The sequence below is a fragment of the Podarcis bocagei genome (genome assembly GCF_964188305.1).
Source record: "Podarcis bocagei genome assembly, chromosome: 4".
In the NCBI taxonomy this organism is placed as follows: Eukaryota; Metazoa; Chordata; class Lepidosauria; order Squamata; family Lacertidae; genus Podarcis; species Podarcis bocagei.
In genome coordinates this window covers 84,190,749-84,217,666 of record NC_138128.1, presented here as the reverse complement: position 1 = coordinate 84,217,666, position 26,918 = coordinate 84,190,749, and the positions used below count along the sequence as shown (strand labels likewise).

Here is a 26,918-nt window from a genome sequence, read left to right as displayed (position 1 = left end):
TTTTATCTTATATTTTGGAAATGTACAACCCGTTTTTCCCCCTTTATTTTTTTTGGGGGGGCCCGAAAGAGAGTGGAGCCCTAAGCTATAGCTTCTTTAGCTAAAACGTAAATCCGGCACTGACTCACCCTATAGCTGCGTCTGGAATGCTTTCTATTGCTCAGGGAAGGAAGGGCTGAGGCTGGTTTGGACTCATAACACCCAAAAATCCCCTGTGCAAAACACTCCTCGGGGTAACCTGGGCGCCAACCGCCGACCCGTTTCAAATATCCCGGCTGCTATGGTTCCCGCCCACCTCCCTCCGGTGCCTCAGGCATTGCCTTCCTTTCCTCTCTCCCTCAGCTCCCGGTCCCCCCGGAACAAATAGTCGCGCGCCGTTGTTTCCGGGAGGAGCCACGAGAAGTGAGCACCGGCAACCACACGCTTCTTCCGTCTGGGCTGCCCATGAGGAGGAAGGAGTCGTCTGGTAAGCCGAGCTCGGTGGTTTCTGTCCCGGGAATTATTGCTGTTGTCCGAGAAATCCCGACCCTCCCCCCGCGGTAGAAGCGATTTCTCCGAACCATAAGCCGTAAGAAAAGCGCTTCTATGAATGGTAGGAGAAATACTAAGGCAGAGTATTTAAAAACGCGGATCATATCCGGGATGGCGAGCAAAGCGCTCATCCACGTGTAAGGCTAAGAAAATCAATGCTGCTCCCGAACGAAGCACCTCTTCCAAGGCTTGCGAGTTTCTGGCCTCTCGCTTCCCCGCACGGTTCATTAATAAAGTGCTGCCCCTATTTTGTCTTCCGGGAAGAGGTGCTGAATCGATGCTGGCTAGAAATCGGACCTGCGTGGTGCTACTCGGTTTGCCATTCTTCAGGTTTCATCTCCGCCTTCCAGCTGGCAAAAGAATAGCTGTTAGTGGGGAATGTTGCTTGAGCACCTAGGGTTCTGTTTACCTGCGATTATTTATTATGCTATTTAATACACACAATCCCTGGTTTACATGAGATGCTTTAACCAAGATACAAGTACTATTCCAATATTTTTTTTAAAAAAAATTAAAAACAAAACATTGTAGTAAAACTTGATAATCTTGGGGACCCTTGCATAAAAAGGTACGGTTTCCAGAAGTGTCTTAAGTCCTGTTTTCTACTCCCTAATTGCATTTGGGAAGGTGTTCCAGAGGGAGGCTGCCCTCACACAGAAGGCTTCCTAGATATTATAAAGTGGCAGTCCATTGATTGTAGTACAGTGGTACCTTGGGTTACAGACGCTTCAGGTTACAGACTCCGCCAACCCAGAAATAGTACCTCGGGTTAAGAACTTTGCTTCAGGATGAGAGCAGAAATTGTGCGGTAGCGGCAGGCCCCATTAGCTAAAGTGGTACCTCAGGTTAAGAACAGTTTCAGGTTAACAATGGACCTCCAGAACAAATTAAGTTCTTAAACCAAGGTACCACTGTACAGCTAGCAATGCTGCCTCCTGAAGAACTTAATGATTGGTTGGAAGCACAGAAGGGGAGGCAATATAAGGGGAAGCAGACTACTTGTTTCAAGTTATTTAGGGTTTTATATGGCAGTAGCAAGACCTTGAACATGGGTTTGGAGCTAACCTCCCCTGATGAGTGCAGTAGGATTTAATTCCAAGTAAACATGGGTGTGTGTGTTCAGACCACACTTTGTGTGGAAGCTAGTACAGTGGTACCCCGCAAGACGAATGCCTCGCAAGACGGAAAACCCGCAAGACGAAAGGGTTTTCTGTTTCGGAGGCACTTCGCAAGACGAATTTCCCTATGGGCTTGCTTCGCAAGACGAAAGCCCATAGGGAAATCTCCGGGGACCTGTTTTAAATTGCTGGCGGTCGGGAGCAAAGACTTTCGCCCACAGCTGGCCTTCAGAAGAGGTCCTGGACCTCTTCTGAAGGCCGGCGGGGGGCAAAAGTCTTTGCTCCCCCCGCCTGCCTTCCCGGGACAGCGGAGAAGTCCCGCCCCGCTCGGGATGGCGGCGCAGAGCTGTCTGCCGTGCCGGGATCAGCGCGGGCTCTGCACGGCCATCGGGAGCCGGGGGAGAAGCCCGCCCCGCTCCAGATGGCCGCGCAAAGCTGTCTGCCGTCCGGGGACGGCAGGCACATCTGCGCCGCCATCCCAAGCGGGGCGCTAAGTCCCGCCCCGCTCGGGATGGCGGCGCAGAGCTGTCTGCCGTCCTGGGACTGCAGGCAGATCTGTGCCACCATCCCGAGCGGGGCGCTAAGTCCCGCCCCGCTCGGGATGGCGGCGCAGAGCTGTCTGCCGTGCCGGGATCAGCGCGGGCTCTGCACGGCCATCGGGAGCCGGGGGAGAAGCCCGCCCCGCTCCAGATGGCCGCGCAAAGCTGTCTGCCGTCCGGGGACGGCAGGCACATCTGCGCTGCCATCCCAAGCGGGGCGCTAAGTCCCGCCCCGCTCAGGATGGCGGCGCAGAGCTGTCTGCCGTCCTGGGACTGCAGGCAGATCTGCGCCACCATCCCGAGCGGGGCGCTAAGTCCCGCCCCGCACGGGATGGCGGCGCAGAGCTGTCTGCCCTGCCGGGACTGCCATCCCGAGCAGGGCAGGAGCCTCCATAGGCGCGCGTCACCTCTCCAGCCGGGGGAGGGTCGCAGGGGGCTGCTTTAGCCCCGCGCGCGCTCTCCCAGCTGTAGAGGTGACGTGCGCCTATGGAGGCTCCTGCCATAGGCGCGTGTCACCTCTCCAGCCGGGGGAGGGTCGCAGGGGGCTGCTTTAGCCCCGCGCGCGCTCTCCCAGCTGGAGAGGTGACGTGCGCCTATGGAGGCTCCTGCCATAGGCGCGTGTCACCTCTCCAGCCGGGGGAGGGTCGCAGGGGGCTGCTTTAGCCCCGCGCGCGCTCTCCCAGCTGGAGAGGTGACGTGCGCCTATGGAGGCTCCTGCCATAGGCGCGTGTCACCTCTCCAGCCGGGGGAGGGTCGCAGGGGGCTGGGGGGAGATAGCGATCTCCCTGCAGCCCCTTGCTGCAAAAGACGTCGGGGGAAGCGGGGAAGCGAAGCGCTTCGCTTCCCGCTGCTCCTGGACCTCTTCTGAAGCAAGGGGTTGCGGGGAGATAGCGATCTCCCTGCAGCCCCTTGCTGCAAAAGACGTCGGGGGAAGCGAAGCGCTTCGCTTCCCGCTGCTCCCGGACCTCTTCTGAAGCAAGGGGTTGCGGGGAGATAGCGATCTCCCTGCAGCCCCTTGCTGCAAAAGACCGGGGGAAGCGGGGAAGCGAAGCGCTTCGCTTCCCGCTGCTCCCGGACCTCTTCTGAAGCAAGGGGTTGCGGGGAGATAGCGATCTCCCTGCAGCCCCTTGCTGCAAAAGACCGGGGGAAGCGGGGAAGCGAAGCGCTTCGCTTCCCGCTGCCCCCGGACCTCTTCTGAAGCAAGGGGTTGCAGGGAGATAGCGATCTCCCCGCAGCCCCTTGCTGCAAAAGACGTCGGGGGGAAGCGGGGAAGCGAAGCGCTTCGCTTCCCGCTGCCCCCAGGACCTCTTCTGAAGGCTGGCGGGGGGCAAAAGTCTTTGTCCCCCCTGCCTGCCTTCCCAGGGGCTTTTAAATCGCCCCGGACAGCAGAGAAGTCCTCCGCTGTCCGGGGCGATTTTAAAATGCCGCCCGCCAGCATTTTAAGATCGCCCCGGACAGCGGAGAAGTCCTCCGCTGTCCCAGGGTTTTTTAAAATGCTGGGGGTGGGAAGAAAAGCCCTTGTCCCCCCCCCAGCCTTCAGAAGAGGTCCGGGGACAGACTGTCCCCGGACCTGGTCTGAAGGCGGTTTCCCTAGGAATGCATTAATTGATTTTCAATGCATTCCTATGGGAAACCGTGCATCGCAAGACGAAAAAACCGCAAGACGAAGAGACTTGCGGAACGAATTAATTTCGTCTTGCGAGGCACCACTGTATTTTACTAGCTAAAGTGAGCAAACATTCTCCTCCACTTTTATTCCACCCAAGTGGATATACAAAGGGAAAACAGTCAGTTGCCACCTACTGAAAGTTGGGAATTAGGTCATTTTATTTTATCATCTTTTTTTTAGACAGTTGTTGAAGCACCTTCACTTCTCACCCAATGAATGATGCATATTATACATAGTACATTTGTTTGTTTATCTTAACATTACATTGGTAAAAACAGGTATTTTGCCCTGAGTGATAAAACACCAAGAAAAGCGATGGAGGAAACCGATAAGAAACATCACCGCAAGAGACATAGTGGGCCAAAGGCTGGCAAGAAAAGGAAGCGTCATTTGAAAGATTTAGGGCTTGAAGATGAGGAGGATGCCCGGAAAAGAAACCCAAAGGCCTTTGCGGTCCAATCTGCAGTCAAGATGGCCAGAACTTTCCACAGGTGTGGAACTGCTAGACTTCGTTAGCATACTGGTTTGCTCCTCCCTGTTAGAATGCTTTATTCTTACATTTAGCGTTTTCAGCTGCAGGTTGTGTTCTTCAGCTTAGAATTTGTAACTGTATAACACTCTGAGCTGTCTTCATATATATTCACATGATAGATCTCTCTCCATTTTGGTATGATGTGTTTTTTCTTAATCTATATCCTGTTCTTTAGGGAAACCAGCTTTTTAGCCTCACAATAATCTTATGAGAATGATTACACTGAGTAACTAGCTGATGACTGTCCACATCTAGGTCCATGAGTTGCAGCTGATCTTTTAGTTCTCATAGTGCTGTATAGGACTCCCAAATCATTTCCATGTAATTTTATGGGACTCAATGCAATCCTGATGTGAATGGATGTAACTAAATGGCATGAGATAATTTCCTTGGATTCTAGGCTGTTGTGGTACATGCAGGGTGGGGGGAGGAATTTGAGGATGGGTGAATCTTTGGTCTGAACAACTGGTGTTATTCTTGTTTTTCTGTGTGGCAGGGCACTTGTCCTGTCTACTTTGTAGCTTACAGTAAACATTATTCTTAAAAACAGGACCCAGGATTTGAAGACGAAAAAACATCACATTCCAGTGGTTGACCGCACTCCATTAGATCCTCCTCCTGTCGTTGTGGTTGTGGTTGGCCCTCCGAAAGTTGGAAAGAGCACCTTGATAAAATGTCTTATTAAGAATTTCACCAGGCAGAAGTTAGTTGAAATCCGGGGTCCTGTAACAATTGTGTCAGGTAAGAACTGACCCACATTAACAAAAGATTATGTACATGTGTGTGTTTGGTTTATGTTTAAAACAGTCCTCAGTTCAAACCTACTAACAGTTGGATGTTTTTAAGTACTGTTGATTTTCATGGAAGAAAATGGAAGTGCTTACAGAGTTCTGCTGTTTTGAAATAATTGTGGCTTTAAAGTACATTACTTTGACTGGACCCTGCCCTACATAAAAAAATCTATACTTCAAAGCTTGGGAGAATGGTACAGCTTTTATCTAGTGCCTGAAAGTTAGACTAGTTGAGTGTTCTTGGGGAGTGTCCACAAATGGGGTGCCACCACAGAGAAGGTCCATTGGCCCTTTGCCTCCTGCTGCATTTTGGATGGGAAAAAGTACTTGGAGCCAGGGCATCCAATGATCATGAATAGACAGGTGGTCCATATTTGTCTGAAAAGCAAGAACATAATTAGAGGAGTGAAGTGTGCTGTACATAATCATATGTGCTATAAGAAAATTTGAATAAACTAAAATCAGCCAAAATCATTTTAATTTCCCTGCTGGCCTATCTGATTTTGACAGGAAACCAATTATCACAGGGTAGTGTGATCTGATGTTCTCAATCAATGAGCTGAAAAGTATTGTCACACTTTTAATGGTAGTACTAAAATCTGTCATGTTTTGCTCTTCACCTTTGTTTACAGGTAAAAAGCGTAGGCTTACCATAATTGAATGTGGATGTGATATTAATACAATGATTGATCTAGCTAAAGTTGCCGATCTGGTGAGTTGTATCAGTATATGACGAGCTTTTCTTGCTATAAAACAACATATGCTAATTATAAACTTGGGAAAACATCATACACTAATTACAAGATGGATACAAGTCAAACTGTATATTTCTCTAGAGTTGAGCTCTATAAGTAGTAGTTATACACTGCAATTCTATGTGTGTGCTTAGAAAAAAGACCTATTCAGTGAATAAATTGGACTGATATACTGGATTAAGCATATTTTCTTTGAAAGAAGGAAAATGTTGTTTACTATGCAACATGCACTTTATTTGATTCAGGTGATCCATTGTTGATAGTTGAATCATTATACAAATTCTTTTCTTTATTAAATTCTCAATATATGCTAGTAATGTTCTGAAAAAAGTAAATTGAGAATTTAATTTATACTGAGCATTAACTTTTTCCAGCTCATTGTTGATCTGCATGTTTCCCCCCTGACAGTTTTCTTTCCATTTCTCAGGTTTTAATGCTCATTGATGCCAGCTTCGGATTTGAAATGGAAACATTTGAATTTTTAAACATTTGCCAGGTACATGGCTTCCCCAAAATTATGGGTGTTCTTACACACTTGGATACCTTCAAGAATAACAAACAGCTCAAGAAGACTAAAAAGAGATTGAAGCACAGATTCTGGACAGAGGTTTATCAGGTATGATATTGCATCAGTGGCTCACCCTGTGAGTTGAATGTAAAACATTTAGAGTTGTAACCAGTGAAGCTAGAAGGCTGCATTGTAACTCTTCAGTGTGTTTCTGTTACAATTTCCTTTGGATCCTTCCTGAAAATTTGTCCTTTATATAGTTCCATATCCATTCATGGTTAAAGTCACAAATTTGGATTTGGATTTTAATCTGGAAGATAATTATCTACAGTTTTGTGTAATGAACTTTCCACAGTTCAAATGAGTTTTCAAACCCAGTACAGATTTTGGTACTTGTATGACTTTGCTGTAGGTGCACTCTTTGTATAGCATTTTAGTCTTACCAGTAATCTTGATGCAGGACTGCAGTGCACTGAAAAACATGGCAAGATAACGTTTGCTGCAGTTTGTATAAATTGAGAGTGCAGGCCAAGTGTATGGATCACAGGTGGGGAAACACACAATGTGATATCCAGAAACATTAGGGGGAAGGAGATTGTAATTCAACTTGGGGATGCAGTCCTGGTGGCAATCCTGCTGGTTATAATGGCCATAGGTTAGCATAACATGCTTGATATGAGGTTGGGCTTCTCTTTCTCCTCCTGGGGGGACTTCAGAGGTGCATTTTTTTTTGCTTTAGTTAGCCATTGTTCATTTGGTCATCTGGCATGACAAACTGTGGCCAATACATAGCTCTCCCTGAAATTCTCAGGAAGCTGAATTCCCCCGTCAATATACTTGAGGTGCTTTTTCTTCTTATTGTGCAAAACTGCATCATGTACACAACTCCGTGTTTATTTTCAGAGGAAATCACGCTTATGCTAGAGAAACAGTAAAGTGTAGTGTCTTGCTTCAGTTGTTCTGTGAATTATTCTCTTAATTTGTCAATTTAGGGTGCCAAATTGTTCTATCTCTCTGGGATGGTACATGGAGAATATCAAAAACAGGAAATCCACAACCTGGGGCGCTTTATTTCCGTAATGAAATTTCGTCCCCTTACGTGGCAGACGTCTCATCCTTACGTACTAGCAGACAGGTAATTCCATACCACACACCTCTCATTTCCCCTGTTTCCCTCCCAGCACTCTGCAATGTTGTTAGATTACTTTTTATTTATTTATGTGAAAGTACTGTGAATCTTTCCTTATTTTCTGTAGGATGGAAGACTTGACAAACCCTGAAGATATCAGAGTTAATCCAAAGTGTGACAGGAAGGTTTCACTTTATGGTTACTTAAGAGGAACGCACTTGAAAAACAAAAGTCAAATACATATGCCAGGTTGGATACCACCACTTATTTCTTATTTTTTATTTCTTGCAGCACTGTGTCTTGTTAACAAAGGACAGCCTTGTATTAAGAAAAATACAATTTGCACATACATTGTTCCAATGAAGTGTACATGGAGCCCTTTTTAAAAGACTATGTTCCTGCAAACAGCTATCTTCCAATCAGCAATATTTTAGGGTTTAAACATTGCCCCCGTATTGCAGATTGGAAGGCTGAGGCTGTAATCCTATACACACTTTGCTGGGAATACCTGTTGAACCGGAAGTCAGGTGTTTAGTTTTGCCAGTCCATTGCTGTGAAACTCTTCTCCAGAAGAGATTTGGCAGGCACCCTTGCTTTTGACTTTTAGGTGTTTCTTGAGACTTTTTTTATGCTTACAGGCCTATGCAGTTGTTTAATTTTTTTACTGAGTAGCCTGTTACTTTAATTAATATTCTATATCGCTTTTAAAGTTGTATTGTAACCTGCTATTTAAGTAAATATAGAAAATACAGAAAAGTAAAAAACAAATATGGGAGATATATAATTAAAACTTGGGGTTTGTTCATATAGGCATTTTCCAGCTGGGCTCATTTTGCCAGTCTCTCTTCATGAGATTCCTGTACCTTAACAAGAAATAAAAAAATGTGGTAGGAGGTCTCATCCATACAGTACTTACAGTACAGATCACTAACACAGTGAAATCACTGTGGTCATTTCGCTGCATGCGTGGCTAATTTTTAGCACTTCCTACTTGGACCCCGTTTTGATTTTCTGTGCTTCTTCTCATCCAGGCGTTGGGGATTTCACAGTGAGTGATGTCAGTTTCCTGCCAGATCCCTGTGCGCTCCCTGAACACCAGAAGAAACGTTCCTTAAATGAGAAGGAGAAGCTTATTTATGCACCACTGTCAGGTGTTGGGGGCTTAGTTTATGATAAAGATGCAGTTTATATCGACCTTGGAGGAAGTCACACACATAAAGAAGAAGAGGTGAGGGTTAATTCTCTAGCAGTTGGTAATGTAGTGTTAATTCTTGTACAGTACTGAAGCCAGTTGTATGTACCCCTGACAGACTTCTCTCCCCAGCCTGCTTGTTGAGATGTAATCTCTTGGCATAAGTACCACTATGGTCTCAGCTAATTTACGCAAACAGCAAAATAAGTATATTTAGAAAATAGTTGCTAACAGAATTTTGGTTTGTCAGGAGGAAACGAGACCAAACCATGAACTAGTCCAGAGCCTCATCTCTACGCACTCCACTATTGATGCCAAAATGGCGTCAAGCAAAGTGTCTCTCTTCATGGATTCCCAACCGCTAGAGACTGACATTGACAACCAAGGGTAAGTTGATAACCCTTGATTACCAAGGGGGCAGTTGAGAGAATATTTTACTTTTTAATGTTTGCAGTTTTAGTCAGCCTAGCAGATTTTGATGTGTCCCAAAAAGTTTTTTGGGGGAGGCGGAGACCGTTTATGGCTCCGGAATCAATATCAAAATCCTTTGCATGGGGCCCCCATGCTTAAGAACTGCAGCACGAGGGTATTGACAGCCCTTTGTTTTGGAAGTCTCCCCCTATTTCTCCTTTCCACCCCAATGTTGGAGGTGGAGAAATGTCATTTGGGGAGTTTTCAAAGAGCAGCATTGGGAGGGGAAAAGGGTTTCCCTTCCTTGTGCAAGGCGCGTTCTTACTGCGCACCAGCGGATAGGTGATTGGGGCTTTTCCTTGCTCCAGCAGAGAAACAATCAGGAACTTATGTTAAGCTCCCAATTGTTCCTTTGAACAATCTTTACCTGTGCCACCCCCGACAGAGCGGGTGAGTGTGGCTTTCCAAAAACAGCCTCACAAACCAAATTTGACCTATGGCCTGGAAGCTCCCCAGATATTCTTTGCAGTATCTTTGTTTTCAAATAGTTCGTGATACTTCATTTTTGCTTCTTTTGGAAGTCTGTTTGAGATGCCTAAAGAAGAGAAGGAAACTGACCCACATACTGGGAGGGTACGTCGGAAGGCACTATTTGAAGACGAGGAAAAAGAAGATGGTGGAAGTGATGAGGAGGAAGATGAAGAAATGTCTGAGAGTGGTAGTGATGGTGATGATGAGGATGGGCAGCAAAGTGATGAAGATTTCCCAGATCCGGAGCTGGCCCTGAGATCTTCCAAGCGTTTTAAAAAAGGACCCAAACAAGGAACCCTAACAGAACTTCCAGCATTTGCTGATAGCGATGACAATCTTGAGATAAGTTCGGGTGAGGAAGAAGAAATGGGCCTTGATGTGGACGGGGAAGATGGAGAAGGAGATGGACAAGAAAGCGAGGAGGAGAGAGTTGCTGATTCTGAATCTACAGCTGGAAACACAGATTTATTGAATAGGTCTGCATGTGGTGAAATGGACAAAGAGGAGAGAAATAGTAGAAATCTGCGTAGAAAGGTGGCTGCCGCTACAGATTCTGGAAATGGGACAGCAGAAGAAGCATCAGCATCTGAGATGGAAGAATCATCTGCGGAGGACAAAGGAGACTCAATGGAAGATTCTGATACGGAAGAATCTGAGGGGGAAGATTCCCAGCCGCAGTGTGCTGGAGTTAAAACACAGGAATCAAAGTTTGACAAAAGCGAGGATGATGTTGAAGGTCTGTTGAAAGAGGAAGAGGAGTATAAAGAAGCCTCTGACTTTTCTCTAGATACAGTTGGTATGTACACACTGCTCTCTTGGCATGTTTGGCATGACATTCAATTGAGATTGCCCACCTTCTTTGGTGTTGTTCATTTGCTAGTAAAAGGAGCTGTGTTACTTAGGAATTATGATGGTCTGCCAATTATTTCTGTAGCATAAATGTAGTTCAGTTTAATTGCTCTTTTGTATTTTTGTTTTCATATTTCTAGTGGAAGAGGATAAAACTGTAGGTCTGTGTGCCCGAGAATAAGTCCCACTGAGCTGAATAGATATGTATAAGATTACCTTGTGAACCATGGGTTGGATCCAGACCAAGTTACTTGCCCTTAGGTCCTATTGAAATCAATTTGAAAAGTTAGCCATGACTTAATTTAGGCTGCAATCCGAATCCCATTTACTTGGGAGCAAGTCCCATTGAATTAAGTAGGTCTTTCTTCTGAGTAGACATGGTTGGGTTTGTGCTGTTAGTCTCAATGATCACAATGTGAACTGTGGGCAACTAATTTGCATACCTACTTAGTCCTATTGAATTCAACAAGGCTGTCTCCCTGCTAAGTGTAGTTAGGACTGAAGTCTCAGTTTGGATCCAGCCCCATGCATATGAGAGGGGATTAAGAAAAAGTGAACTCATATATTTTGGAGATTAATAGCAGCAGGGACCATTTATATTAGTGGTAGAATGGACAGTTGCGAATCTGAGCGAGCATTGAATCTGCTCAGTTAAAGAAACCATGTTGTCCCCCCCCCCCCCAGGTGCGCTTAAGTGGAAAGAAGGCATTACTCAAAAGGCAGCTGAAGCATTTCTGAGGCAACAACAATCGGCTCCCAATCTTCGCAAACTTATTTATGGAACAGGTATAATAAATTCACTGCTTTCCCTTAAACAGTTTAAGAAAAGGGACTAACAGACTGGGTTGTGGAAGGAGAGAAAAAAATAACATGTTAATCATTTGTGGTACATTGGCTGCATGAAAGAAGAAGAGGTCCAACTCTTTCCCATTTTATGAAAGCTGCTCTGGTTGGTCCCAGAATATTTATTTGCAACCAAGTGTGGTCCCTGATAGGCTTTCTGGGTTCTAATCTGTGTCCTTCAGCACAGTTGACCAGCTTCCCAGCAGTTGGCTCAGCCCAAAATCAGATTGTTGGAATCAAGTTTCAAGTTCTTAAGAGGTTATTGGTTATTTTGTAGCATATCGACCATGCTGATGATTAAGGGCAAACAATAACACAGCAAACAATAACGCAGATTCAGCAAACAATAACACAGCAAACAATAACACAGCAAACAATAACACAGCAAACAATAACACAGATTGAAATTATGAAGCTTGGCAAGCTATAGTTGGGAAAGACAGAAGATATTCCAGTGAGGTGGATCAACTTAGGTGGATCAACTTAATAACAAAAGCAAGAAGAGCAACTAAGATGACATTATTAAGTGTTGATTATGATATAATATTGCTATGTTTAGAGGAGAAGAGACTTGGAATTCAAAGAATAAGAGTCAAGATCTTTGTCATACATTTTGTAATAGAGGATACAGTGGTACCTCGGGTTACATACGCTTCAGGTTACAGACTCTGCTAACCCAGAAATAGTACCTTGGATTAAGAACTTTGCTTCAGGATGAGAACAGAAATCGTGCTCTGGCGGTGCGGCAGCAGCAGGAGTCCCCATTAGCTAAAGTGGTGCTTCAGGTTAAGAACGGACCTCCGGAACGAATTAAGTACTTAACCTGAGGTACCACTGTCTTTATTTTTCACTGCACAAAAACAAAATGCCTTTCTCTCAAGCTCTCTGGCATATGCAGAGGACTGGAAGAGCTTCAGGCTAAGAACGGACCTCCAGAACGAATTAAGTACTTAACCTGAGGTACCACTGTCTTTATTTTTCACTGCACAAAAACAAAATGCCTTTCTCTCAAGCTCTCTGGCATATGCAGAGGACTGGAAGAGCGATGGGGCTGTTTCTCAGTTGTGCAGACATTTTCACTATGCACCCTAAACCACTGGACAAGTGAGTGGGTGGAGGGAGGGAATGTATGTCAGTGAGCATTCTTCTCACCAGAAGACAAAACCCATTCAGTCCTGGGGAATGGATTTGCGGGTGCTTGCTCCCAACTCCTTAAGATTGCACCCTAGTAATGAAATATTAGAAGATGCAACATTCCCAGGGCTTCCTTTCAAAGTATAACTGTGAAGCACTTCTGTTTTTATTCAGTGGCTGAGAATGAGGGGGAGGAAGATGAAGAAAACAATGAGCTTGGAGGGTTGTTCCGCATCAGCCGTCCCAACGAAGAATCAAAGCGAAAAGCCGATGCCCTTGACTGCTCCAAATTCCCTGTGGAAACCCCACAAGATTGGGACTTGGACGAGGTGCTTACTGTAGATTCTGTATTCTTACTGTATTCTTAGAGCAGTATGCTGGAGGGATGGTTGGTTGGTGTGCCCTTCACACAGTCCGAGCTATTCAAGAAATTTAATAGAGGGAGAATTAAGAGAAACAGCTTCTAGGTGGCAGATGCACTGGGAGGACTTATTTGCTAGATTGATATCCCAGATACTGTATTCATAATAAGACAGTGCATACGGTATATGCTCACTTGCTGGTATCAATGGAGGTTGGGAGGAGTGGAAGTGGTGATGATGGTAGAAACATAATTTACCACTCCCACAAATTTGAGGATCTTTGAGAATTGTGGATTAGACTTGCAAAAAGAGAGGAGCTGGAGTTTGGAAAGGAAAAGAAGCAACAATCAATAGGGTGGAGATTAGTAGGGAACTAAACTGGCAATGTTTGGGAAGGATGGTTAAGGAAGGAGTGGCAGTATTTGAATTGTGCATGCATTTTTTTGTTTGTTTATGTTTGTCTATGCTGGTCAAATGGAAGGATAATTTTTAGGGCAGGTAGTCTTTTCTGTGTGGAAGGGTGCATAGACTAAGAAAGCCACTTTGAGGCATGATACTGCAGATCAGGTATAGGCAAACTCTGCCTTCCAGGTGTTTGGGGACTACAATTCCCATCATCCCTGACCACTGGTCCTGTTAGCTAGGGATGATGGAAGTTGTAGTCCCAAAACATCTGGAGGGCCGAGTTTGCCTATGCCTGCTGTAGATTATTTGATGCCTCACTTACATGTTGAGTATCCAGTTTACTGTACCTGATAGTCCTTCATTTTTGAAAACACAGTGTCCAGATCTTACTTTCATGGCTTCCTTGACAAATCTGTGCGTTGACCGTGTTCAGAAAAAACAATAGATTAGAAATATTAACGAATGTTTTTGTATGGGCGGCTCAGATTGTTGCAACTGGTAAAATAATTGCCGCTACAGTGGGTCAGTTCTAGAATTAGCGTGTGTTTGCAGCAGAAAACAAGTTTGCTACTCTGCCTGCAGGTTATGGACAGTATCAGAGACTGTTTTGTGACTGGAAACTGGGAAGCTGATAAAGATGCTGCAAAACTGTTGAAGGAGGATGGTAAGTTGGAGCCTTTTCCTATTGTTCTCTTAATAGTTGGAAGGAAAGGTCTGAGCAGCTATGGGTGGACCTGCTTCAGGGCCAGCTTTAGTGGGTAAGGGCTGATGAAAATATGGGTTTCAGCAGGGGGGGGGGGAGAGTTCTGCATGTGGAGACAATGCTGAAAACTAAGGAGGGTTTGGGAGGGACACTTTTTTTGTTTGTTTGTAGAAAAACAGTATCTGGGAGATCGTTTGGGAGATCTGTGGAGCAGGAATGGGCTCTGGAAATGGCTGATTTCCTTTATTGGAAGATCTGAGTGCCATTGCACTCACCTCCTTGTTTTAGTGGAAGACTTTGTATAGCCACTGAATGTATGCACACAGAAGACAGAGTACAAAAATGTCCACACATATATATACTACCTCCCACCTGCCAATTTTTCATGTCTTATGAAAATATCACAAATGAAGGGACCATGGGACCATGGGGTGTGTGTGTGTGTGTGTGTGTGTGTGTGTGTGTGTGTGTGTTTGAATGAAAACACATTCAGATGCATGCGTAAAATTTATCGATGACAAGCTGAAAGATTTACTGTCTAGGAGAAACTAAGGCAGAAAATATTAATGATTTTGCTGATGTTTACTTTTTATAGAAGAATTATATGGCGATTTTGAAGACCTTGAGACAGGAATTGTACACAAAGGCAAAGCAGCTGATCAAGGAGATGAAGTAGGTTTGAGAGAATTAACTGTGATTCATTTGTTGAACAGGTGTTCAAAGCTAGGAAGTTACAGATTCTCTTGTCAAGAGAGACCCAAATTCTTCAGCAAATATATGATACAGATCATGGGAATTTGAAAATATTCAGCATATTTTTTTCTCGGTGTTAGCAGATGTGTATTTGTTCTTTGTTTGCAGTTTTTGAGTGTCATTGCATCTCTTCTGTGTGGGACTCATAATTACCTTTGAACTGTTCAGAGCCCACAACTTTTTCCCTACAACTTTTTCCTTACTTTGTAGGATATCAGCTGCTGCACGTAGCTCATCTTAAGCTCTTGTCAGAACTGCTTAAATTCTCACATAAGACACTTGTCAAGTGGATTACAGTGGCAATTTTTTAAAGATTTCACAGACACTATAAACCCAATAATGTTTATCTGTTAATGATGCACAGATTGAGTTTGAACATTTTTTTGCTGTTTTGACTCCTTGTTACTGATGATCACTAGTTAATTACTTGAATGGGCAAGCCATAAATTTTGATCTTTCTTAGGCCTTAGGTCTAAGTTGAAAACAAAAAGCTGCAGTATTAAAATGACTTGTAATTTTGTTCCCTGAGGACAAAACATACAGAATAAAGCTCTCTTCCCCCTGCCTTCCCCATTAGGCATCAAGCGAAGAAGAGAAAGAGAATAATAATGGGAAAGATGACAAATCTGGTGAAGAGGAAGAGGAAAAGAAGAAGCGGATGGATAAGAAACGCAAGCTGAAGAGGATGTTTGATGCTGTGTACGACGAAGGAGATGCCACCTACTTTGATGACCTAAAAGGGGAGATGCAGAAACAGGCACAGGTATAAATTTCCTACCTGATCGGGAACTTCTGTAGCTTAGTGGCCAGAACTGCAAGACTGAATTAGATCGGACTTCCTTCTGAGTAGACATGGTTAAAAGGTTGAAATATGGTTCGGGATATCTCTGGTTTGAATTTCCCTCTTTTTCCACAATTCTAGGTAACCCCTTCGTGTCAGCTTCAACCCTTATTTATCATAAGAAAAATAACACAATGTATGTGAAATGGTTTGAACTCTCTAACATGCACTCTCCAGCTGTAAGGCACTAAGTATTATACAGCTTGATGGCAATGTTTTATAATTTGAAAAGAATGTGTACATTTTCCTTCTAGTTCATTAACCTGTACCAGGAGGCTCATAATGCAAATGTTCATTATTATCATTATTGGTTTACAAGTATTTTTTCTGTCAGTTTAACGGATCTCCGAACTGCTTCTGTCACACAGCTTAACCGGACTGAATTTGAAGATCAAGACGACGAGACCAGAGTTCAGTATGAGGGATTCCGGCCCGGAATGTATGTACGGATAGAACTGGAGAACGTCCCGTGTGAGCTGGTGCTGCATTTTGACCCACACTATCCAATTATCTTGGGTGGCCTGGGAAACACCGAAGGAAATGTGGGATATGTGCAGGTATGCAGTCGCAACACTACGTTCTCCTTTATGGTGCAGAATTCTTTTGTCTCTCAGTTCATCACCTCCTGTGTGACCACATTTTCCCACTCCTATATTTCTGGGTTAGGGTTGCAGCACTTGCTTATTCCACTTTTCAGATAATTATTGTCCCGCAATGCAGCTTTCCTCAAGGAGAGAGGGATGCCATGGCATCAGGCTTGCCAACTAAAAAGGCAATATTTGCAAGGGAAAGTGGGTGGAGGGAAGGTAGAGGAGGGAGAGTCATCCATCAGGTCTAGAACAAAGCATTTATTCCCATTTGGGGCTGGGCTGATCTTTTCTTACTTGCTTATTCAGTGCCAGAACAATTGCACTGAGTGTGGAAGAAGCTCTCATAAGGAGATTCTTTGAGCAGTGCCGCTCTTCTTACCTCCATGGAATCATATCTAGCTGTTTCTTCACATGAATGGCATTCCAATTTGCTGCTACATAAAAATCCTTCGTTTTTTGCCATCCTAGATGGCTTTCAGTGTGCCTCCACATTCCTTGCCTGCATCTCCTTTCTGCAGACCCTTGTCAAAGCTGGTTCTAGAACATAATTGTACTGCCAAGGCTGCCAGCCCTTGTGTGGAATGTCTTTTCTGCTCACAGAAGGGCTATCTTACACCTCATGATAAAGATATTTATGAGAGATTATACTCAGCTCACAGCTAGTTCTTAGGCAAGACTTCGCAGAACTTTCCTTCCTTTCAATGGTCCTTTGTATCAGTCTCTTTGAGGATGAAAGTTGCAAAATATTCTATGTGTTTCCTTGATCCCTGTTATCATTTTCTGTTTCCAACTTCTCAAAACATGAGGCACCGAACCACTCACTGCATTTTATATAGTGCAAGATGGCCTCAGTACTAAGACAGGATAAGGGACTGCTGAAATAATTACTGGCATAAATGTAGGAGTTTGCTTTTGATGAAACATCCTTGGTTTTCCTCAGATGCGCTTGAAGAAGCATCGCTGGTATAAGAAAATACTTAAGACTCGCGATCCTCTCATTTTCTCATTGGGCTGGAGGAGGTTTCAGACGATCCCTATGTACTACATTGAAGACCATAATGGCCGTCACAGGCTGCTCAAGTATACACCACAGCATATGCACTGTGGCACAACTTTTTGGGGTAAGAGCAAACTCTGCAACTTCCCAGCCTCAGGAACAGCACTGGTAAAGCCACCTAATGATGATGAGGAATTGTTTGAAGCTTTATGTCAAAGCAGTGGTGGAATTAGAGGGGGAAATGCAAAACCCGTGCCTCTGCCTCGTTTATCAAATTTACAGGGCTAGAAGGAGATTGACTGAGCCACAGTCAAGAAAAAGGGTTTGCTATTTCAAGGCATGGATTATGTCTTGTTTACCTAGCCAGGGTGTAGGATAAGAAATCATCCCTGGTTCACACAATGGTAAGCCAAGATAAGGGAAGCTTGATAAAAACTGAGATAAGTAGATACTGGCAGCCATGCAGGGGGAGGAAGGGGGAGCGTGTGAGTCAAGCTTTGAGCCAAAAACAAATTTAGTTCATAATAATAAGGCTAAGCCATGGCTTAGCATGGTTTTTTCCTGTCCTGGATCCCTATGTATTGTTGGGTTGTAATTCACATAATCTGCAGCCAGCATGGCCAATGATCTGGGCTGATGGGAGCCAGGATTCCAACATTATATGCAAACCCAAAGTTGAGGAAGGCTGGTTTAGTGATACATGTGAACCTGGCCACCGTGTTAAGAGCCAGGTCCAAGAAAGCTTCGTATTTCTTTACCTTAAACCATGCTCCCTTGATTATTACTTGTGCCGGGGGGTGGATATACAGTGGACGCTCGGGTCGCGAACGTGATCTGTGCGGGATGCACGTTCGCAACCCGTGTCTGCGCACGTGCAGGTTGCAATTCAGTGCTTCTGTGCATGTGCAAAGTGCGATTTAGCGCTTCTGTGCATGCGCAACCGCCGAAACCCAGAAGTAACCCGTTCTGGTACTTCCGGGTTTTGGCGGTCTGCAACCTGAAAAAACACAGCTGTAACCCGAGGTATGACTGTATTAAGAACATTACCTCGGTTTTGAAAGGAAGCATTTTGTATTTGCTTTTAACTCCCTCATTTGCCCTGGGTTTTACTTTTCTCACTACGTTTTTAAGTGAGGATATTCGCCTTTGAACCATACACTGAAGGTTTGGGTCAATCTTGTTTGTTAGGTCCTATCACGCCACAAGGAGCAGGGTGTCTGGCAATCCAGTCAGTGAGCGGAGCAACAGTAAGTATTTACCATGGACGGTTTATAGTTGGCCTAGGGTACATTGCAGGGGGTTGGACTAGATGACCCTCAGGATCCCGTCCAATTCTATGATTCTGTTGGTGGATTTATTTGTGAAGTGTGCAGGACGGCCATATGGATAGATAAGTAATGTAGGAAATAAGATACAGTACTCGGCTTCTACTTGCTAGGGCAAGTTCCTTGGTGAAATGTTTCCATTAGTCAAGGGAGGGGGAAGAAGAGAGGAGTTTCTCCTGTTGCATTGCTGAGTTTTGGACCAAGCAGAAGCAATGTGAGAGTCTCACTATTTCTGTATGTCGTGTGAAGCCAAGTGTGATGTGTGAGGCCCTTCTCTCCCCCAGCTTCTCTGGTATGCATACACATACAGTAAGCCAGACCAATATTTATAGACCCATGAGCAAAATAAATGAGAAATAGAGAAAAGCACCCTGAAACCTGCACTTTCCAATGCATTTCCACGCCCCATCCTGTCTGCCTGCATGTGTGTTCGTACATGCGTGCACCTGGATATCTTATAACAAATACAAGCAAGTTTCTGTGCTTTATATTTCAGCCTGATTTTCGGATCGCGGCCACTGGAGTTGTGCTTGACTTAGATAAGTCCATAAGAGTTGTGAAGAAATTAAAGTTGACCGGTTTCCCATTCAAAATTTTCAAGAATACAGCATTTATCAAGGTATGTGTTTGAGCAGTAGGAATGTTGAGGACCCTCTTGGGGGTCAGCAGAGTAGTAGTTCTGCCGCCTTCAGAATTTTGGTGTGTGGGTGGGTCCCACCACCACCACCAAAAAGCTGCATTTTCTGTGGCAGCCCTTGAGTTGTGGAATTCCCTACCTATAGAAGTGCATCTGGCACGACCAATATGCAACTTTTGGGAAATGCAGAAGATGTCAACCTTTGCTTGTTGACACCGGAGATGTGTGTTCTCAGGACTTGCCCTATTCCTGCAGCTTTAATTTGTTGTAGCTGTTTTTAAATATTTAATTATAACTCACCCTGGGAGTTGCTAGTGAAGGGTGGAGAGTACATTTAATTACTGCTGTTGTTATTATTTCCAGAGGCAGCATACCTCTTAATGCCTGCTCAGGGAAGTTTTTAATATTTAACGCTGTATTGTTTTTAATACTTGATTGGGAGCCGCCCAGAGTGGCTGGGGAAACTCAGCCAGATGGGTGGGGTATAAATAATAAATTATTATTATTATTATTACCTAGGCTGCCAGCAATGGTGATGAACTATGGCCCTGTTTCAGCTGCCCCTAAAACATCTGGCTGGCTTCTGTTGTGCATAGGGTGTTATGGATCCTTGGCCTGATCCAGCAAAGCTGTACCTACCAAAAATGGTAGCCAGGATCCTGAATCTTTGTCCCTAACCTTTCCCTACAGTCCTCAACTCCATTGAAAGAATAGCAAAAGCGTCATGTGCCGGGTGACACCCTATGATCTTGGATGCATAATGGATATTTTAAATGCCCAATGCATGTTTCTAAAAGCCTTACGCAATTTTCCTATTAAGTCAACATCTCCTGTGTTGCCTCCTTGTGCCTCCGATAAGGACCTTATTGAAATGTGTTGGTCATTTTCCAGGACCATTTTGAAGTTGCTCCCCCACCCCACACCTTTTAAAAACTTCTTTGTGTTTTAAACTCCTTTGGGAAGGAGCTTTTTTTATCTGTCATGCTCCATTTTGAACTTCAGACCCTATCTTGGAAGTCAGCTGGGTGTAACTGGGTGCTATGACTCACTCAGTGGCTCCATTCTTTGCTGTTATCTCTCTTAGGAGACAGTTTGGAACAGGCACCTCCCACAAAGACAGTATCTTTCCTTTTTGAAATTCAAAGTCTTCACCCAGCTCCCTTTTGTGATGCAAGCGTCTCTTTTCAGTATGTTTTTTGAATACGGACAAGAAGTCTAGTATGGTTGTTTTGCAGTGCAGGTAGTCCTTCCACATCAAGTAATCCCCTTTTTTTTACACCACGTCTTCCAATTTTCTTAGTATTTTGATATGGAATGACCCTCCCGTGTGAGCTTCAAAATCAGTTAGGGCCAATAAACTGGGTTTGAACTTTGATGAAATGGAGCCTCCGTAGGTAAGTAGCTCCTGCAGAGTGTTAGAAACTCAGATATATAATCTAATCACCAAATGGCTTCTTAAACCTAGACTATGGTTGCCACAATGGAATGTCTAGGTGCCACCCCCCACCCACCCTGATGGGATTTTATTAGTATTATTACCCATTCCATCACTATATAGTTTTCTATTTAAAGAAGAAATCCCAAAGCAGTTTACAACACATTTGAACAAACGGGAATAAAACTAATTCAGGTTTCAAAGGAAATATTTCAGATCCTCCTCTAAGTGACATTTTGTTCCCCCCAGTTGCCAACCTGGTGTCCAGAGATCTCCATGTGATTGCAATTGGACCCGCACCAGTTGCAAAACACACCTGGCGCCTGGCTAATTTTGAGCACTGCTCCTGCGTCAAGAGGATAGGCCAGCAGCCTGTTCTGGACAGGGTTGCATGCCCTCCAAAGGAATAGATCAGGCATCCCCAACCTGCGACCCTCCAGATGCTTTGGCCTACAACTCCCATGATCCCTAGCTAACAGGATCAGTGATCAGGGATGATGGGAATTGTAGTCTAAAACATCTGGAGGGCCGAAGGTTGGGGATGCCTGGAGTATTTGTCGTTAGAGGCACAAATGACATATGTGGCTAGGAGTTTCTTTGGGACATAGGAAGCTGCCTTATACCACGTCCATTGGCCCATATTGTTCAGTATGGTCCACAATGATTGGCAGCAGCTCTCTGGAGTTTTAGACATGGAGTTTCTCCCAGCCCTATCTGGGCTGTTGTTGAGGATTGAACCCAGGAACTCCTGCAGGTAAAGTACTTCCCCTGCAGGCTTTTACAAGCTTTGTCTGGTGTGCCAGCTATGACCATGTCTGGACTGGGATAACTTGGGAACTGTAGCCCATGCCTTTGTAACATCAAGGTTGGATTACTGCAGTGCACTCTCCGTAGGGCTGCTCCTCATGCAGAAGCTCCAGCTGGCACAGAACGCAGCAGATGATGGGGGCAACATACTGTATCTCTGTTTAACCATCTGCATTGGCTGCCCACTTGCTCCCAGACCAGGTCCAAGGCTCTTGTGTCAGTATACAAAGCTGTGGACAACTTGGGTGCAGGATCTCTTAAGGCCTGTGCGAGCCCTTTTATCTCTGCTCAGTCACTGGGTGAGCGCTGTAAGTTGTGGCTTGTCTTACAGAGGCCTTGCTGTGTTGAAGAGCTCACTGCTTGTCCTATGTGGAGTAGGGTACTGTCCCAGCAGATTTGGCAGGCATCCTCACTTTTGATTTTCAAGCGTCTCTTTCAAGCAGGCCTTTGCAGCTGTTGAATTTTTGTGATAAGCCAGTCACTAATGATTGTATGGTTCTAAATCAAAGCTTTGCAAACTTTTCATGTTAGTGACACACTTTAGACGTGCATCATTTCATGACACGGTAATTCAGTCTTACTATTAAACCAGAGGTTAAACTAACCCCTTTCCAGCCCCAGAAGGAGCATGGGAAGTATTGACACTGCAGCTGACACACTAACATGTCACGACACACAGTTTGGAAAGTTCTGTTCTGAATGGTGCTTCACGTTTTAATGTTGCACACTGCCCCAATATGATATGGTGGCATAAGGATAATTCTATTAATAAATCAGTAAAGCATACAGGGCAGTCATCTGGCTGGCCTCCTCTGTTCCCCAAGGCCTCACAGAAGCCTACACAGCTTTGGTATAGAAGGGGGCTTTTGGGGATATTGCAATATCAAGCTCAGTATGAAGTTTTTCATTCCTACTTTGTTTCACGTCAACATAGGGGATGTTTAACTCTGTACTGGAAGTGGCCAAGTTTGAAGGCGCAGCCATTCGTACTGTGAGCGGCATCCGAGGTCAGATTAAAAAAGCCCTGCGGACACCTGAGGGCGCCTTCCGAGCCACCTTTGAAGATAAGTTGCTAATGAGCGGTAAGTGGCACCTTCCAGTTGCTTTGCAGGATGATTTTTTCAGGAGCCTTTCTTTTCAGGAATTGCCAAAGGTGAGGTTGCACCCCTGTCATATCTGTGGAATGAATTGCACAGTCTTTCTGAGAGGGCAGGTTTCTCAAACTCTGCTATGCCTCCTTTAATGTAAAAAAGCTCTGCCCTCTAGTGGTGATCAGTGAAGTTGTCACACCAGGCTGGTATTTCTGATCATAGTTTCAGTGCATCCCTCCCCCCCCACCCCTATAAAAAAAGTATTGGTAGCAAGGGGTTAGTTTCAGAGATGCTACCTGTGTTCCTATAGTTGTAGCAATACCGTTCTGATTTTTACATTTATAGTAAGAGGCAAACTCAATAAAGTTATGTTTCTGCTTTGTGCTCTGGATTGCTGTCGTCTTTAAGACCGTCTCAGATTCCTGTGGTGGCAGTTGGCGTGTTCAGCTTCTGTACAGGGCTACAGTTTTGTACAGTGGTACCTCGCAAGACGAATGCCTCGCAAGACAAAAAACTCGCTAGACGAAAGGTTTTTCCGTTTTCGATTTGCCTCGCAAGACGAATTTCCCTATGGGTTTGCTTCGCAAGACGAAAACGTCTCGCGACTTTGTTAAACCGTTAAAACCGTGCTTCGCAAGACGAAAAATTTGCTAGACGGCAAAACTTGCGGAACGAATTAATTTCGTCTTGCGAGGCACCACTGTATTGTATTGTGTGACAGCAGGACCGGGGTCTTGCACATAACAGCAGAGTGAGGTGGTAGAATGGGCAATGTCACCTTCTGCTGGGAAAACTTCTGTATAAGTAGAAAACTAGTGGTACAGGGCAAAGGTTGAGCCAGAACCTGATGTGCTGGTTTTGTATTGTGTTCTACTTTCACATAAGGGAGATTCAGAAATGACATTCTCCTGCCACTCTTCTCGTCTCAGGGCTCTGTTGCCTCACTCTGCTTGCAGGTCTAGGAGGGGAACCCCTTAAGATGCAAAGCTGTCATCCAGATATGTGGGCATGAGGGTTCACCTGCAACTCTGCAAAGCTTGCCTCCTTAAAACAGTTTTAAAAGCTTAACCAGTTTCTTCCCTTTCTAGATATTGTTTTCTTGCGGACTTGGTATCCTGTCTCCACCCCAGCCTTCTATAACCCAGTGACTTCCTTGCTAAAGGCTGTGGGTGAAAAAGACTCCTGGGCAGGAATGAAGACAACAGGCCAGCTAAGGCATGAGAAGGGCATCAGACTAAAACAAAACAAAGATTCTCTCTACAAGGTAGGGGGTGTATGTTGTTTTGTGTCAAAATATGCATAGATTTTATCTTGAATTGCCTTTGATCAGCAACACTCAATAGCGGCACTATTAGTGAAATAGTGGAGGCTCTGAGTGTGAAAGGGACCCTGAGGGTCATTAGTCCAGCCCCTGCAATGCAGGAATATGCAGCTGTCCCTTATGGGGATCGAACCTGCAACCTTGGCATTCTCAGCACCATGCTCTAACCAGCTGAGTTATCCACCTGGTGATTTTGTACCTGAGATTCAGGATAACCCTGGGGGAGGACCTTCTGTGATTTCACAGGCCTATGTAAAGCGGGTTGGGCAACATGTGCCCCTTATTCCAGATGAGGTTGAACTACAACTCTCATCAGCCCCAGCCATTAGCCCTGCTGGCTGGGTCTGGTGAGAGCTGGAGTCCCAACATGTTGAAGTGGAAGGCACAATTTTCCCACTTCCGATTACTAAAGTATTCCGGCTTTAAAATTATAAAATTGCTTTCAGCCCCCTTGCTAGATATGCGGCAGTACATAGAACAGGATTCTGTCTGTCCGCAACAGTTGTGACATCATTTGATCTGTAAAATGATGATGAAGTCTGTTCATGAGACCCTGTTTTTGAATTACATTTATGCTAAGGGAGCCACTGCAAGGCAGTTCCCTCCTGCGTTGCTCAGATAACATAAATAGAGCTCACCCAGTGACTCTTGCTCTTGTCAGTATAAGCTAGATGTCATCACAGGCAAAAATGACAACATGAACTCCTCCTACATAGCCAAGGATTCAGATATTACATTTCAGTTGGGAAGGAGCTATGAACATAAGCCAAGAGATTTTATTTGCCTATTTTCCTCATTATAATACAGAATGTAATGGGCAAGTTAGAAAGCAAAATGAATGTTGCTGTTCAATTTACATTCACTCTTTTTTATTTTAGCCTATAATGCGAGAAAAGAAACATTTCAATAAACTGCATATTCCAAAAGCGCTTCAGAAGGCTTTGCCATTTAAAAGCAAACCTAAGCTTCAGGAAGGAAAAGGAAAAGTCACAAAGGACAAGTGGAGACCAGCTGTTATCAGGGAGCCTCATGAAAAGAAGGTAAGTTGTTTCAGGTTTTGTAATAATCCTTTATTGGGTGCAAGAACCACTTAAAAATAGCAAGTTAGGAGTTCTTTCTGATCGCTGACCAATATTGGTGTTTTTAGTCCTCGTTATTTTTGCTGTAATTTACAAGGATTACAAGTTATTCACAACCTGCAACACAGATTTCTACGTCAATGATTCCTTCCCATAAAAATCAACAGATTTGTCAGGAATTTCCCTGAGATGTGGATTGCAGCTTAAACTTGGACTAGGACAGTGTTTCTCAAATTTGGGTTCGCAGCTGTTGTTGGACTAGAACTCCCATCATGCCTGACCACTGATCCTGCTAGCTTGGGATGATAGGAGTTGTAGTACAACAACAGCTGGAGACCTAAGTTTGAGAAATACTGGACTAGGATCTGGGAGACCAGATTTCAACTCCACACTCAGCCATGCAGCTCGCTAAATGACTTTGTCCTGTCCCTCATCCTAACCTACCTCAGGATAAAATGGAGCAGGTGGGATGGCCATGTAAGTTGTCTTTTAAGAAAAATCCATCCATCCAAAATTTCTCAGGCAGACAGGCAGCTGTGGTTGTCTTGCATCCATTTCTATGGCCAAGGGAGTAAAGGGACTTCCAGTTTGTTGTAATCCTCCAATGTAAGGCAATTTGACTTGTAGCTTTTAGGATAGTAAACAAATAAAAATGTACCAACTGGTATATGACTGCCATGAATCTTAAAGGCCTGCTTTATGTAGCACAGGATGACTGCAATGAATCTTAAAGGCCTGCTTTATGTAGCACAGTGGTTCTCAAACTTTTTTTCTCTGGGCCACACTTCTAGAATAAAAATTTGCGGCTCGCACCACACCAATTTTTGTTCTTGATAGGAAATACACTGAGAAACAAAATGAAACAATTCCTTGATTTATAACATAGAACACAGCTACTTTCTAAGCTGATCATGGGACATCCACAAAGTACAAAACAATGCAGCTACAGCTACATGAGAACATGAATCATTCCCACAATATAATATTGGCTGTCCTGGAATCTTCCCACCGAACTCACCATCCTCTCCTGCCACGCCCTTTGAGAACCACTGGTGTAGTGTGTTTGATCCAAGAAACAGTGGATACAGTTATCAAGATACAAATTGTGTTAATTATCCTAGAGGGAGATGGGTGTGATAAATGGAACACAACCAACAGATCTGTTTGATATAAGAATCTGTTTGATAGGAGAGGGGGAAGTTCCTGCTTATGTCATTGCTAAGATTTTGATCTTCCTGAAGTGCATGTGCTGATTTGCATGGCTGCAGCTCAGTGCTAGTGAGTAGCGTTTTAGTGCTGGATCTCCTTTTCTAACAGCAATTAAATCCTGGGAAATCAGCCCTGTAATTTGCCAGTTCTTGCTCCCATTTGTCAGCCCTGAAGTTCAATATGTACATAACACACATTGTTCATTGTTTTCGTTAAGATTGCAGCACTTCTGTCTGCTTTGGGCACGGTACACAGTTACAAGCTGAAGAAAGCCAAAGTGAAACATCGGCAGCAGCTTAAAGAACGTCTCAAAGGGAGGCAGAAAGAGGAGGAAGAGAAAATAAAGAGGCAGAAAGAAGCAAAGAAGAAGCTCTTTCGCATTATTGGACAAAGGGAGAAAAAGCGGCAGAAATCAAGCCTGAGAGGATCTGCTGAAAGGGAGAAGTGAGTTTTCAGCAGCCACCTGAAGGAAGCGAGAAGACATTTTACCCTGGAGTGCCCAGTTAAGAGCAAGACCCAAAAATACTGTTAATAAGGTTCTGGACTCCAATGAACTTGCCTTGGAGGAGAAAAAACAATGACAATGTCATTTGAAAACAACAGTATCAGATGTAAATTATGGTTTATGGTGTTTACCCCGCAGTATGCTTCAGGAAGAAGTGAAGGTGTCACACACTTTGTGGTCTCTGATCATTCATTGAAGTATTTTACATGTGATTATTTGGATGGGATTCATGTTTGCTGTTAGTAAAAAATGTTTTACTAACAATGTTTACAAACATTTACAGCAAATGTTGTTTGCTGTTAGTAAAAAAATGGATCATGCAGTTG

General features: G+C 44.3%; 1 protein-coding gene and 2 long non-coding RNA genes across 4 annotated transcripts; 1 reads left to right on the top strand and 2 right to left on the bottom strand.

Annotated features, from left to right (window-relative positions):
• Positions 1-338: 338 nt before the first annotated feature.
• BMS1 (BMS1 ribosome biogenesis factor) lies at positions 339-26,673 on the top strand. Of its 2 annotated transcripts, none has more exons than XM_081191288.1 (23): positions 339-466; positions 4,136-4,348; positions 4,940-5,130; positions 5,813-5,892; positions 6,363-6,551; positions 7,436-7,578; positions 7,700-7,821; positions 8,604-8,800; positions 9,015-9,151; positions 9,757-10,502; positions 11,240-11,341; positions 12,707-12,861; positions 13,882-13,963; positions 14,598-14,674; positions 15,333-15,518; positions 15,965-16,153; positions 17,127-17,307; positions 18,372-18,430; positions 19,005-19,127; positions 22,322-22,469; positions 23,567-23,742; positions 24,678-24,839; positions 26,305-26,673. In XM_081191288.1, the coding sequence occupies exons 2-23, from the start codon at positions 4,173-4,175 to the stop codon at positions 26,533-26,535; spliced, it is 3,852 nt and encodes a 1,283-aa protein (XP_081047414.1). In that variant the 5' UTR covers positions 339-466; positions 4,136-4,172; the 3' UTR covers positions 26,536-26,673. The 2 variants fall into 2 exon arrangements, with proteins under 2 accessions (XP_081047414.1, XP_081047415.1); XM_081191289.1 differs by having other exon boundaries at positions 456-592.
• Positions 5,337-11,229, bottom strand: LOC308585601. Its single transcript, XR_014007521.1, has 2 exons — positions 10,772-11,229; positions 5,337-5,558 (listed from the first exon to the last, which is right to left on the bottom strand). It is a non-coding gene; the product is annotated as an uncharacterized lncRNA (long non-coding RNA).
• Positions 25,101-26,298, bottom strand: LOC308585618. The gene is made up of 2 exons (XR_014007543.1): positions 25,614-26,298; positions 25,101-25,570 (listed from the first exon to the last, which is right to left on the bottom strand). It is a non-coding gene; the product is annotated as an uncharacterized lncRNA (long non-coding RNA).
• Positions 26,674-26,918: the final 245 nt, after the last annotated feature.